Consider the following 12607-nt stretch of genomic DNA (forward strand, 5'->3'; position numbering starts at 1 on the left):
AGCCGGGCCCGGGCCCGCGCGTCCCGCACCGGCTTCTGGGAGGGCCGCGGTTGCCCGGCAGCTTTCCTCGGCTCGCCCAAGGCCACACCGCTGGAGAAAATAACCGCCAGCGGGGGCATAACCCGTCCCAAACACTGCTGCTCTCAACGCAAAACCTCTTGACAAGAAAACGGCCTTCAAGTGAGATCCGCCAAAATAAAGAAGTATCGGGGTCTCAAAACACAGGGCAGCTGGTGCTTGGGTTTTAATCTACAATTAAATACCGTGTATGAGTAATCACACCCTTGCCTTGAAAAATGAACCCTGGAGAAAAAGTCATTCACAACCTTTATTTGTTAACTTCATTACAAAAGGTACTGGAGGCACCTACTCATGTACCTCAGGGCTGGAGTTTCAGCAAGGACTACCCCTTTTGCAACACGGATTTTAAAAACAGCAGTAATACTTAGGGGAAATACCCAAAAGACTGCCCAGTGACTCGTAGTGTTAGTGCCCTGCTGCTCGTGCCCTACCACTCACGCACAATTCTGCTGTTTAGTCTCCCAGAGAGGACCCCAGGCTCCCGCTGCCGCCGCGGCGTGGGACGGAGGAGCGTGCGAGGCGGCCTCCAGGCTGGGCTCTGTAAGGAGAAGCAGCGGGCAAAAGGCAGGAGCTGCGCAGGCTCCCTGGAGGGCTGCAGCGGGACAGCTTAGCCCCCCGGGGCGAGAGGCCTCCAGCCACATACCAGGATCAGCCCCACACTTACTACGCTGTGTAGGAAACGGAGCTTCGCAGGGCACTCGTCTGAACAGGCCGTGCTCTCCTGCTGCCTGCTGTCAGGCTGCCGCAGACCGCTTGAAGGGTGACACAACGGCCCTGGCAGTTTCCGTCCATCCACATCTGGGGACGGAAAATGGATCAAGAGGGTTCAGCGGCTCCCACCTCCTCCATTCATCCTTCTTTTCTGGGCAATCTGAGTTGCGGGGAGTATTAAATACCGACAACACCGATATGCCCTCCCCAAATCCTGCAAGAACATTGACTTTAGCACTGAAAATTCTGCCGTGCTCCCATTTGTGTCATCTGTGGCACTACGGAGTATGGAACACTCCGGAAGGTGCACCTAGCAGTACAACCAAAATGCAAGGATAAGAAATAGCAGTATTTTACCAGCGTTTAGCCAAGACCTTATTTTCCAGGCCTGAGAAAAAGTTATCCAGTATCTACTGCTAGGCAATGTAACTAAATTTTACTCTTTTTGAGTACAGGAGCTTCATCTACCTTCATGATGTAACGAAGGACTCAGATCTGACTGGTGCTATGGGTAGAAATATGTAACTGCCACAGACCTAGTGACTTGATATTTTTAGCACCTACAGTGCAGCTTCACACTGCTCCAGTAAAAACCTACAATTCACAATGCACCTTTGATTTCCTTCAATCTTTTGCAAAATTCTCAGTAAAACTGTAACGAAAACAAACTTTGTAACTATTAGAAAAAGCCTTCATCTTTCTACCTCACTCTGTCTATTCATCTCCATGTTAAACCCCTCATTCATCTTAAAAAAAAAAAAAAAAAGGAAAAAACCAGGAAAGGATAGGGCATTTCCTGGGGAAGCGCAGACCCCGTTGAGCATCTCTGCAGGCAGGTCACATTCGCCCCCCAGCTGAGAATTCAAAGAGCAGCCATGCTGCCCAGAACGTGTCGTTGGTTAACGGGTCACCAGCTGGATCCTCCAGGACCTGAAAGACACAGGAAGGAATCAAAGCTTCACCACATATGATCTTTAACAATGCAGAGCCCCTTTGGGCAGACACACAGAAGCACAAGGCTGCGCGGTGGGAGGGAATGTCAGTGGCGAGGGCTGTATACACGAAGGGACAAAGTCCTTGTTCCCCTCTTAAGTTCAGGCAGAGTCATCCCTCTGTACAGCATGTGGGTGTAAAAATGACAAGCACAATCAGTGCACGATTCAACTCTTAGTAATTCAGAGAAGAGCAATTCCGTCCCCTTTGCCCAAGGCATTGGCTCCTATAAAAGCAAGTAAATGACACAGGGTAAGACCAGGATGAAATAATTAAGAAGGGAGTGATCACCTGAACAAGGAAGCTCTGTTCAGGGAGGGAAAGAAATGCCTCCAAAATGAATTAACTTTTTTTTGTTTGTTTGCTTGTTTTGTTTTACTCTCATTTTGGCTTTGATGGGATGCCTGACCTATGAAAAGCAAATTGAAAGTGATGTGTGGACAAAAGGAAGTGTGCATCTGCACCCCTGTTGTTCTGACACAGGAACCAAACATCTGCACATCCCTGCAACAAATCCAGTGCAAGTTGATTCAGCAAGAAACAAAGTGCCCAGGAAGTCTGTAGAATGCTGTAAAATCATTTACCCATTCAAGCTCTTCCTTTTCCTGCAGCACACATTAAAATATGCAAAAATTGCTTTTCTGAATTCCTGAACTGAGTAATTGTTACAAAGATCTGAAGATGTCCCCTTTTGACATCTGCAGGCATCACACAGCATCCTGCTCCCCAGCCCACATTGCTCCGAGTGTCGTGTTTCTACACCACTGCAAAATCAGTGCAAGAATGCAAAATAGCAGGATGTACACTCCAGCGACAGACTGCATGCTCTGGAAATCTCAGAAAAGGCTCATTCATTATTAATGCCCAAAGCTTTCCTACTCATCTGGCTCACATTATGGCTGGTAAAAAGGCCACTTTCCAAGATACAGATCTTTATATTGATGCTTTCAAAGGCTCAAAAGAGGTTCTGTTCCTGCCCTCAGAGCTGCAGCCGCTTCCTATAATGAGGCTGGCAGATATGGTCTCCTGCTTTTCAAAATCTCTTTTAAAAAGGTTTTCTCCAGCAGCTTACGCTGCAAGAAAAACAGGAACGGATGCTAACTGACTGAGAGACCAATGCATGTGAAGCCAAAAAATAACTCAAGGTACAGTCTGGATAGGGCTTTCTTGGGTCCTGTTTTTAGGTAACATTTAATTCACAGATGCATTCCCATCCCCTTGAGAGCACCAGATTTCTAACATCTATTCTCTGCTGCCTTAAAATCACTGTAAGAAGGCACACAGACTGCATCCAGCTTATGCAAGTAACTTCTTTTATCGTTTCCTACAATAACACTGCTCTATGCACTGCTATCAGCCATCTTGGAACAGTGCAAAATCCCTTTTCCTCAGCAATAACACAGGCTTGGAAATGAAAGATTTTAAGAGGTCTGAGAGAGCAGAGTCAAATTGTGCAGAACCCCTCAGAGGGGAGGACCCTCCAGCAGCCATCTTCCCATCAGCTTCTTTCCATAGTGCTTGGTGAGCCCTCCGTTGCTCAAAATTTAAATGACACTTTGGATCTGCACAGGTTGCTTTGGACATCATTTCAATGACACATTTAGTAAAATCAGGGTTTGATAAGCAATCTGAGTGGAAAAAACAACAAAACCGCCTCTCCCTCTAGCATCTGTGGGATGCTACCCAGAGAATGCTCTGAACTGGATTCCAAAAGGTATGCTTAGATCAGACACGTTTCATATTAAACACGATGTGAGATTTTACATCTCCTGTGTGAGAGCTACAGCTGGACAGTATGTCTGGGGCTAAGCTCCTTTCTCTGAACATCAGGTGTGTTCTCTTACCTGGCTTTGTCCCAGGGCTTGGCTTTCTCCCACGCAGGGTGCAGAAACAGGTGGGCACTGAGGCTTGCCAAGCACAGCCTGACAGGAACTGCAGAAAATACGATACACAAATGCATTTGTATTTATGCTCTACTCACCAATTACTGTACTGTTTTGCAGCAGGACAAGAGGGGCTGCTGGCAAAACTATTCATTCAATAGAGTTCTGCTAAGTTGCCTCCAAACTTGCCCCATTTCTCCAAATTGTTACGGCCTAAAAAATACAGATTCTGCACTGGGAGGACTAGCCTGACCAGGAGCAGTATACAGGAATGACATCTCCATTTGCAGCTGTCCTTATGCCCGCAGAACACTCACCATAAACAAGGAGATGTCTACCAAAATGTGTCTGTCCTGGAACGTATTTTAAAAACACAGATCTTAAGAGTCAAAACACACAAACATGTGGCTTTAGACATAGCCACAACACTGGCTATGATTCCGCTATAGCTTTTCAAGGCCGCCAGTCGGGAGTCTGGGGACATGGCTGCCCCATCCACACCTCCCTCGGGGACTCTGCCAACCTCTGGAAAGAGGTCACGGTCTGTGGGCACTGGGTCAAGTAGGAGACACTGGGTACCTGATGATGGGATGTTCTCTCCCTTCATCACCAACTCAAAAATATCTGTACTCCAACAACACTGCCCATACTACGCCCAGGAAGAGCCCAGGGTATGAATGGCCACACGACCCAGACCAAAGGTGCCAACTAATAGAGTGTAGGAAAAAAGTAAAAAAAACAGGGCAAGCGTCAAGTTGCCCTTCCTTGGAACGTCCCCCATGTTCCAGCAGTCTCAGGACTCCTCTGCTGGAGGCTACATTCAGGCAACTACATGCACTAATGACAAATGGACTTGACCCCCTGCCCCGCCAAGAATTTGTCTCATCCTTTTTTCATAGCCCACTTACACTGACACACACAATGCCCTTAGCAACAAATTCTGCAATTTAATTAGGCAACGTGCCCAAAAGTAGCCTCTTTTTGCACGTTTTGGACTTGCTGCCTGCCAGTGTCAGGGTGCTGGGTTATCCAGAGGGGAGAGCCTGACAGCAGGAGGATTCCTAGCACTCCGAGCTGGAATCCCCAAAATGCAGGCAGAAGCAATAAGCTGCAATGACCATCTCAGCATTGATGTTTTCTAAATCAATATGCTGGCTCATAAATGCAGTCTGTCTCACTCAAGAGAGTTCAGTGTGCTTTTCTGTTTGAAATGTGAGGCACGAGAGAGTTATATTCTGCATGAACCATTAGCTGGGCTACCTTCCACCTGTCCCAGCTCGAGGAGTGAAGAGGATACAACCGCACTATCCGTAAAGGCGAGCATCTGTTTGGTGTCCCACAGGGACTTCCAGTTCGCTAGCTGGATCAAACTCTCCTGTCAGGCAGCAGGAGCAGATGGAGACAGTCAGCTTCCAGCCTGGTTCTCCCTCACACTCCCACCTCACAGCCCTGTAGATCATCAGAGGTTTGGACACAGCCCAAGTGCGTAGGACTGACTGTAAAAAGCCCATGAAAGAAATCAACAGGAATTGTTCTAATAAGCTTTCAGGCCAAGTCCTTTCCAGGTGACCACCTTTAAAAAAGAGACAAGCAGATTAAGGGTCCTTTGGCTGACTTGTAGCTCTACCCCTGCACTTAGGAAGCAGCAAACCACAGGTGCTGGCAAGGCAATGAGAGCGTAACACTAAGTCTGCTCCAGGTGGGTGACCTTGGATAAATAATTTCCTTCTCTGTGCTTTCCTCTTATCTGTAAAGCAGGGATAACTTCACTGCCCTGTCTTTCCAGGATAGCAACACTCCCTTGCCTTACAGCTTAAGCTGCTGACTCCTTCATGAGTCCTCAGAGGAGTGATGCTCACTGCAACATTATTGCTAAAGATGACTCTGGCAACACAATACTTCTCTCTAATCCAGTAACTCTGTTAGAGGGCTCTGCCTGATAACAAAGGTGATCCTCATTCATTGCCACGCACTGAGCAGTGATCTCACGCAGGACTACCCACACGAGGTCTCCTGGCTCTCTAGAGAGACACTGCAAAAAGGCCAAGATGAAATGGCAGCCTAAGCATCACTCATTTCTAAAGAGGCCGCTGTTCCATAGCATTCATGGCACTTTAGGGAGTTCAAGGTTTTGGGGGCAGCTGGACCAGGCCACTAAACAGGGCTCAAATAACTATATCCTCACCAGAAGGTGTCAACGAAGCAACAAGTCCTACCTCTGCCAGGAATATGATAAAGGGTGTGTGGATTCCTGGCACAACTGACATACCCAACAAGGAGACATTCACCATAGATTTCTTCTACTGGCAGAACATATTTTAAAAATAAACATGAGCTCACTCTAGAGTCAGAACATGCAATTTTAAATCCAGCCAAAATATTACCAGCAAGCCTCGCTGATCTTTCATGATCGTTAGCCACTGTTTAAAACTGTGAATCCCAACACACAGAGTGAGGTGGGCTTACAATGCCCAGACCTGGGCTGCCCTCAGCAATTCAGAGCAAGGAGTCTGACATGCATGTGAACAACTTGTAGGCACCAAGCCAACTGGGAAACAGGGGTAAAAGGCAGAAATGCTTTTAGCAGGGAACTGGGAGGCAAAAACCCACCGATCTTTATCTCCAGTGAATCATTGCCTCCCCTTGTTGCTCGACAAGCCACAAAACCTCTCTGTGCCTCTGCTTCCTCATCTACAAAGTGGGAATAAAACTGCTTCTACCTACCTCTGACACAGTCCCGACAGTGTCACGCTCGCACAAATGCTGGACAGTGTCAAGCAGAAGGGTTATGAAGTGGGGCTACTTCTCCTGTTCTGTCTTGCAGATCAGTAAATTTAAGGAACCTCGACATGTCTGTTTGGCAGTGTTTATTTTTATGTAACATTATGGAAGTTGTATAACATATGGAAGATGGCACAGATTTTTGTTGTTTTGCATTCTGTGAATTTATCTCAAGTCCCAGAGAAAACCTGAGGTCTGAAACATTTGTTACAAGTGGAAAACAGAAAGACAGAACAGTGCCTATCTTTCTGTATTCCAGTTTGGAAAGCAGCACTATGGAACAATCTTGTCATGAGGTTATGAAGCTACAAAAACTATTTTAGGACTAAGTACGGGCCCTACAAACCCAGCCCACAGAATCAGCTCTCACTGCATCAGTATAGGTTATGATTTTCTGCCAAAAAGAAAAACAGGCAAACAACTTAGAAGCTAAACCTGCTTTAAAGAGGGGTTCATCTTTTCTGATGAGGCTGGTCCTGAATCTCCTTTGTGCTACACTGTAAGAGACATATACACTTATACAGCATTTCCCATTTCCAGTGCACAGATATAAATATCTGCAAAACACGACGGACAGAAGGAAAGAGTCAGGCCCCTGGAAGGGGATGCATCACCACATTCTTTCTGTAACCCTTTTCAACAGGGGCATCACGACAAGGCTAGACCCACAGCATCGTTGTTACTCCTGCCCTGTGCTTTCCGCTCCCTTTACCTGTGGGGAAGAATAGATTCCAGGGTCCCTAGCTGTCCTTCTCTAAGGATGAAGCTTTCAACCTCTAAATCTGACTGCTGAATGATTCTTCCTGAACTGGCCTCAATACAGCCACCTTGAGGGACTCTGCTCAAGGGAGCTCTGATACCTGCTGAAATAAATGCTTGTATTAAAGACAATTACAGATAACATGACCCCAACCTCCAACCCAGCTACTCCTCCGCTCCTTGCTCCACATTCACCAGAGGCTGGGTGAATGGCAGTCACAGCACTTTCTGTTCTGTAGACGTAAAGCAAAAGCAAACGCACATCATTTAAGTATCTTACCAAGGCTATTCTGAAGAACAGGGAGAAGAAAAGAGATGGTGGGAATGCTGAACAAGACTGGGCAGGAAGGAAACAGAGAGGGAGAGAGAAGAAATAACAGGAAGAGAAAGGAAAGTGAGAACGTGTTGCTGAAGATGAGCACCGTGTCATAGTTAAGAAGTTCCTGGCCTCTGCTCAGGCAATCTCTTAAGAATGACAGGCATTTAAAAACCCAGAAGCTTGCAAACTGACAAGGCGAGCAGACAACACCTGAAGGGATTCTTCCAACGGAAATGCTAAAAGGAATCCACCTTGCTGGAAAAGTACTATCTTATGGAAGCAGTTGCATCTTAAGCAAAGGAGTAAGAAAGAATGTCTGTTTCAACACCTTAAACCAACAGGTTTTCTCGCTGAGATACTACGGGAGTAGAACTCCAGAGCTCAAGGTAAGCCCTGCTCTCATTTGTCATGACATCAGAAAGCCACACAACTGAGCAAGAGTGTTTACAACAAAGGGAAGAGAAGCTTGAAAACTCCTAAGGTCAATGATCTGGGTGCAGTTTTACTGACCTTCTATACTTGGGGTCCACATGGAGCCAGAGACTCCTCTGGTGCTGCAAGGGGCCTGCCACAAGGGCAGCCGTTCGTCTGGGAAGGTAAGGGAACCGCAAGAGCACAGGACAAAGTTATCCAGCTGGGGGATGGCATCAGTACCGCTTGCTGCTTCTCTGGGCTGCAGGACAGCAGAGTTAAAGCAGGTTCCTGGTTCCAGCATGGCCTCAGTACAAAAAGCTACAGCTTGTTCCGTGTTGTAAGTGGTCAACAAAGCCTTGCTTGTCCTTGCTTCATACAGCTCACTGCTCTGCATAAAGCTGTAATGACGGAGAAAATAAATCAGTCAGACATAGTGCTTTGCAAAGACGGGGGGAAACCCCAGCTAAACCTTTGAATCCTGCCCTTGACAGCTGGGAGATTAACTGCTGGGTGTTCTGACTGCCTGATGCTGGGCATGGACCGTTCCCATCTATGGAGTCAAGGCTCCTAAATGATGTCCCCTGGGAACTGACATGAAAGTCAGTTCCATGAACAAGTTTAAAGGTTGCTTCATCTCTGAACTGTCCCTGTAAAGACTTTTTCATACATCACCTGGATTCCAGCATCTTTAAATATGTTCCTTCAGGAGGCTTATCCAGATCTGCAGCTGACTGCTCCCACCCTGGGTCACAGGGCATGAGGGTTATCTCCACTTGCTCAGAGCCGATGCCTGCACAAGATCCATCTGAAAGGTGCAGGCCGGGCAGGTGAAGGAACACTAATAGTCACTCCAAAAAGCAATGAAACAAGTCTAATTTGCCCGATGCAGCAAGACTCTCTTATTCCCCAGGACTAAAATTTGTTCAAGATTCTGTTAAGGGCCATGGAAATACTGGGTTTTACTGGAGTACTGTCCTCATCCCAGAATCTGAGAGCTAAAACCTGCTGCCTCCCATGTATTTGCTTTCATTTGGTGCCCCTCCTGAGATGGGCATCTCTTATCACCTGTCCTTGCACAGGCCTTATCAATGTTTGCTCCTTCTATGGAGCCAAACACCCCTCTAGCCAAACACTAAGGCACTCCACTGAAGTAGAGTCCTCCAACGTCCACTTTATGTATCAGCATATAGATGCTGTTCTGGAGAAGGAATATCCTTCCCTTCCTGAGGGAATTTAAAATTGTTTTTCAGCTTTCTGGACCACCTCCTAAGCCCATTAGGAAGCGACAAACCTGCAGTTTCTGGAGTGTAGGATCCTTTATCCTGCTGCTCCTTTATGTGGTAACTCAAAGCCCTCTCAGGACACGAGTTGTTGAGCTTTTCCTTACGAGGGAGGCAGGATTTTTGACGCCGTCGATAATTTGCAAACCAGTTATAGACCTGAGTTGGCTGCAGGTTCACGTCCCGAGCCAATCCCTCCTGCAAACCCAGGTGTAGGGAGAGATCAAGGGAAAAAGAATAAACCACATTCAAATAATTAGGCTTCTCCCTTCAGTTCTAAAAGCAGCCCAGCAAAAGAGCTTTCAAACCCAGAGATATTTGTTCACTAGGTCTCTGATAACTCTATGTGGATCCCATTGAGGAGACCAATTTACAAACTCAAGAATTGCTGGAAAACACACATTCCGCCCTGCTCCCCTAGTCAATTTGTTTGCTAAAGGAAACCATATACTGTTATTTTAGATTGCTATATTTAAATTTAAAACCTCACCAAAGTATGCTCTTCCCACAGAATGACAGCTTCCCATCCCTAACATGACACTAATAGGATAAACATTAATGCATTTACCACATTAAATAGTTTTCACAAACTGAGAGCAGTATAAACATCTGTATCATGTTCACAGAAAAATTTCTGCTGTAATTAACTGTTAAATAATGAGATCACGTAAGTGAACAATGTATAGGGAAATTAATGCATAAGTGATCATTGTATCCTGACCTTTTAGGATTTAATTATGCAACTTCATTATGCACCCAACTCAGATTGCTTTTCTAAAATGAAAATTTGGAAGTTGTTGCTGCTTTGTGAAAAGGCTCAGAAATAAACCATCTTCACATTGCAGAACTATTCACTAGTCCATCCTGCCTGTATGAGGAGGGTGTTGGAAAAATTAAGCACCGGCAAGGCAGACGTTAAAGTCTGAAGCCTTCACTTTGCAAGGCAGTAATCAACAAGGATTACTGAATTAATTCACATCACTTTCATTACAGATGTGTCCCTGTCCAAATAATGCACACATCACACAGGCTATCATGTTTTGAAATTTTGTGAATGTAGCGTGATAAGTCAGTACAAAATATATGCTGGTAAGCAAAGTGCAATTTTATACAGGCTATAGCACAGTCAAGTCAGAACTATTTATCACTGTAATAAAGCTCTTCTGAGTGAGGGTTGTTTTGCTGCCTATGCTCAATCACTACAAAATTAGAACTGTTAAAAGCCCAGTGAGGAACTTACTTCCCCTGATCTTTTTGTCCAAAGCAAGTGAAATTACTTAGCATGAACAAAATGATTTTTTAAGGAAACCTTTAAGGAAAGATAAAATACCAGAAATCCCAGCCCCACCGGAGCTTCTGAAAACAAGGATTTAGAACGAAACCAGTTAAAGACCTCTGATCACAGAGTTCTGCTTTTGTGTGACAGAGACTTGATTGGAAGTAGCATAACCCTACCCGCTGTTTCCTGTTCGGATTTGTTGTCACCTCTGCAGCAAACCTGTGCAGTTGCTGGCGTACTTCATCTGGGTAGTTTCGATTCTTCAGACCTTCAGGACAAAGGGAAATAGGTGGAGGATTCCTGTACACAGGAGAAAGCAAAATTAAAAAGGACCCAAAAAGAGTCATTCACATTCATGGGGATTTTCTCATGTTGCCACAAGTGGTCAAAATGCAAAAAAAACCCACCCTAGCTCCAAGAAGCACCCATCTTGAGATACAAAACCAGCCTCTGCATCTCTACCCCCTGCATCTGCTAACTACAGCAGAGAAAAACATTTTGGTTCCCCACGCCGCGGTACCTCTTCCTGCAACGGAATTTCTGCAGTGGTGTCAGAAAATCTGTACGGTGTTTCTCCATAACCCTCTGGTAGTGAATCTCATGCCAAAGTTGCAGCAGCTCCTCCTTCTCTTCTGCCTTGCAATACTAAAACAAAACGGTATGTAAGCAAACCCTTTCCAGGTAGTCCCTCAGGCTTCCTAAAAGAGAAAACCCTCAACAACTAGAAACTTACTCAGAGATTCCTACTGGTGTGACAAAGCTGGTAGCATTATCCAAGTATATGGCTCGCTGTACATTCCTAATGTACACAGGGAGTTGCCTGACTAATTCCTTCTTTTCTCCTGGTGAAAAGGGCTACGCTACCAGATCTAGAGGCCAAAATTCACCCACCTTGAGTGGTGCCATCCAGCCTTCCTCATATCATCCCATCCCGGCAAGCCCTCTAAACCTGGCCTCCCCAAGGCTTTTACGTCCTGAGCCCTAAGTTTGTGAAAAACTCCAAGAACCACCACACTATAGAACAAAAATCCTGCTTTCACAAACTACAACCAGCCCCATAATCACCCAATTACCTCTCTTCCCCTTGGCTGACTAATAGTGACTGCCTGTAGCGAAGGCTTTATCCTGTGTTTCAGGGTCAACCAATGCACGCATACCACCTTCCACTGCCGTACGGCAGCTGGAAATGCTCCATGTGCCGCAGTTTGGGTTCCTCTGCATCAACAGCTCTACTGTTTTTCCTAATACTGAAGAAACAAAGAATACATCCCTACCTCCAGGAGTCTGCAGGCTGTGTCATACTGCCCGTTATGGATATGAACAGACACACAAGCTCGGACAACGTGGATGTTAGTGAGAAAATACATCTTGTGTTTGCACCCCATCATGGCCTCAACCAGCTTCTCCAGACTAGGAGACGAGCTCTGGAGGTCCTGGCAAAGCTGTCCTGCGAGATCCAGCAGCTTGGCGGGTGGGGGATCCTTGTTTTTATTCCTGTTTAACGTGGCCATGAACCGCTTCATCCTCACGTCCTGTTGGGAGTCTTTTCTATGCAATGCACAAAGTTGTGGTTAGATAAAAACTATTATCTCCTATTTTTAGCTTCTCTGGTATGTGGTGTGGGTTTGTTTTTTTTTTAAAGGAAAGAAATTCACTGTGCTGTTAAAAGCGGCCCAAAGACTTCAAAACACTTAAAACTAAGCCTAAAGCAGCCCTGAAAGGCTAAAACCACCCCAGGTTTGCCGTTAGCTCAGAAAGACGCATTAAACTTGCCCCAAGAGCTGGGAGGGTGAAGGAGGAGGCCGAAGCAGGAGGGCTGCTGCGGGGAACCGCACACCGGGCTGGTCCCCGTGGCTGGGGACACCGGGAGGGCTGGCAGCCCTGCAGCACCCCCCACCCTCTGCTCCCCTTCGCAGCAGCCGCCCCTGCACCCAAATCGCGACGCAGAGCTTTCCATCCACAGCTCACCACTTAAAACTACCAGAACATTAAGCCCAGAGACATTCAGGTGAAATGAATGAGGGTTTTTTTTTTCCTCCAAAACAGTGTGGGACAGACCCGGGGCAGACGGCAGCTACAGCAAAGCGTAACTCAAATGACCGCCGGG

At 46.3% G+C, this 12607-nt stretch overlaps 1 protein-coding gene across 1 annotated transcript; it reads right to left on the reverse strand.

Moving 5' to 3' along the window:
• Positions 1-8029: 8029 nt before the first annotated feature.
• ANHX (anomalous homeobox) lies at positions 8030-12023 on the reverse strand. The gene is made up of 6 exons (XM_009888606.1): positions 11775-12023; positions 11021-11145; positions 10677-10800; positions 9233-9419; positions 8614-8746; positions 8030-8339 (listed from the first exon to the last, which is right to left on the reverse strand). The coding sequence occupies exons 1-6, from the start codon at positions 12021-12023 to the stop codon at positions 8030-8032; spliced, it is 1128 nt and encodes a 375-aa protein (XP_009886908.1).
• Between the last annotated feature and the right edge of the window lie 584 nt (positions 12024-12607).

Source organism: Charadrius vociferus, unplaced genomic scaffold, assembly GCF_000708025.1.
Source record: "Charadrius vociferus isolate BGI_N301 unplaced genomic scaffold, ASM70802v2 scaffold917, whole genome shotgun sequence".
Classification (NCBI taxonomy): Eukaryota; Metazoa; Chordata; class Aves; order Charadriiformes; family Charadriidae; genus Charadrius; species Charadrius vociferus.

What these genes read in the sequence shown, in the direction of transcription:
- ANHX (XM_009888606.1), bottom strand. Translation starts at nt 12,023, where the DNA reads ATGAAGCGGTTCATGGCCACGTTAAACAGGAATAAAAACAAGGATCCC. An exon ending in CAGCCTGCAGACTCCTGGAG is followed by an intron (nt 11,146 to 11,774) that starts GTAGGGATGTAT and finishes GTTTTGTTTTAG; the next exon opens with TATTGCAAGGCAGAAGAGAA. An exon ending in ATCCGAACAGGAAACAGCGG is followed by an intron (nt 9,420 to 10,676) that starts GTAGGGTTATGC and finishes CTGGGTTTGCAG; the next exon opens with GAGGGATTGGCTCGGGACGT.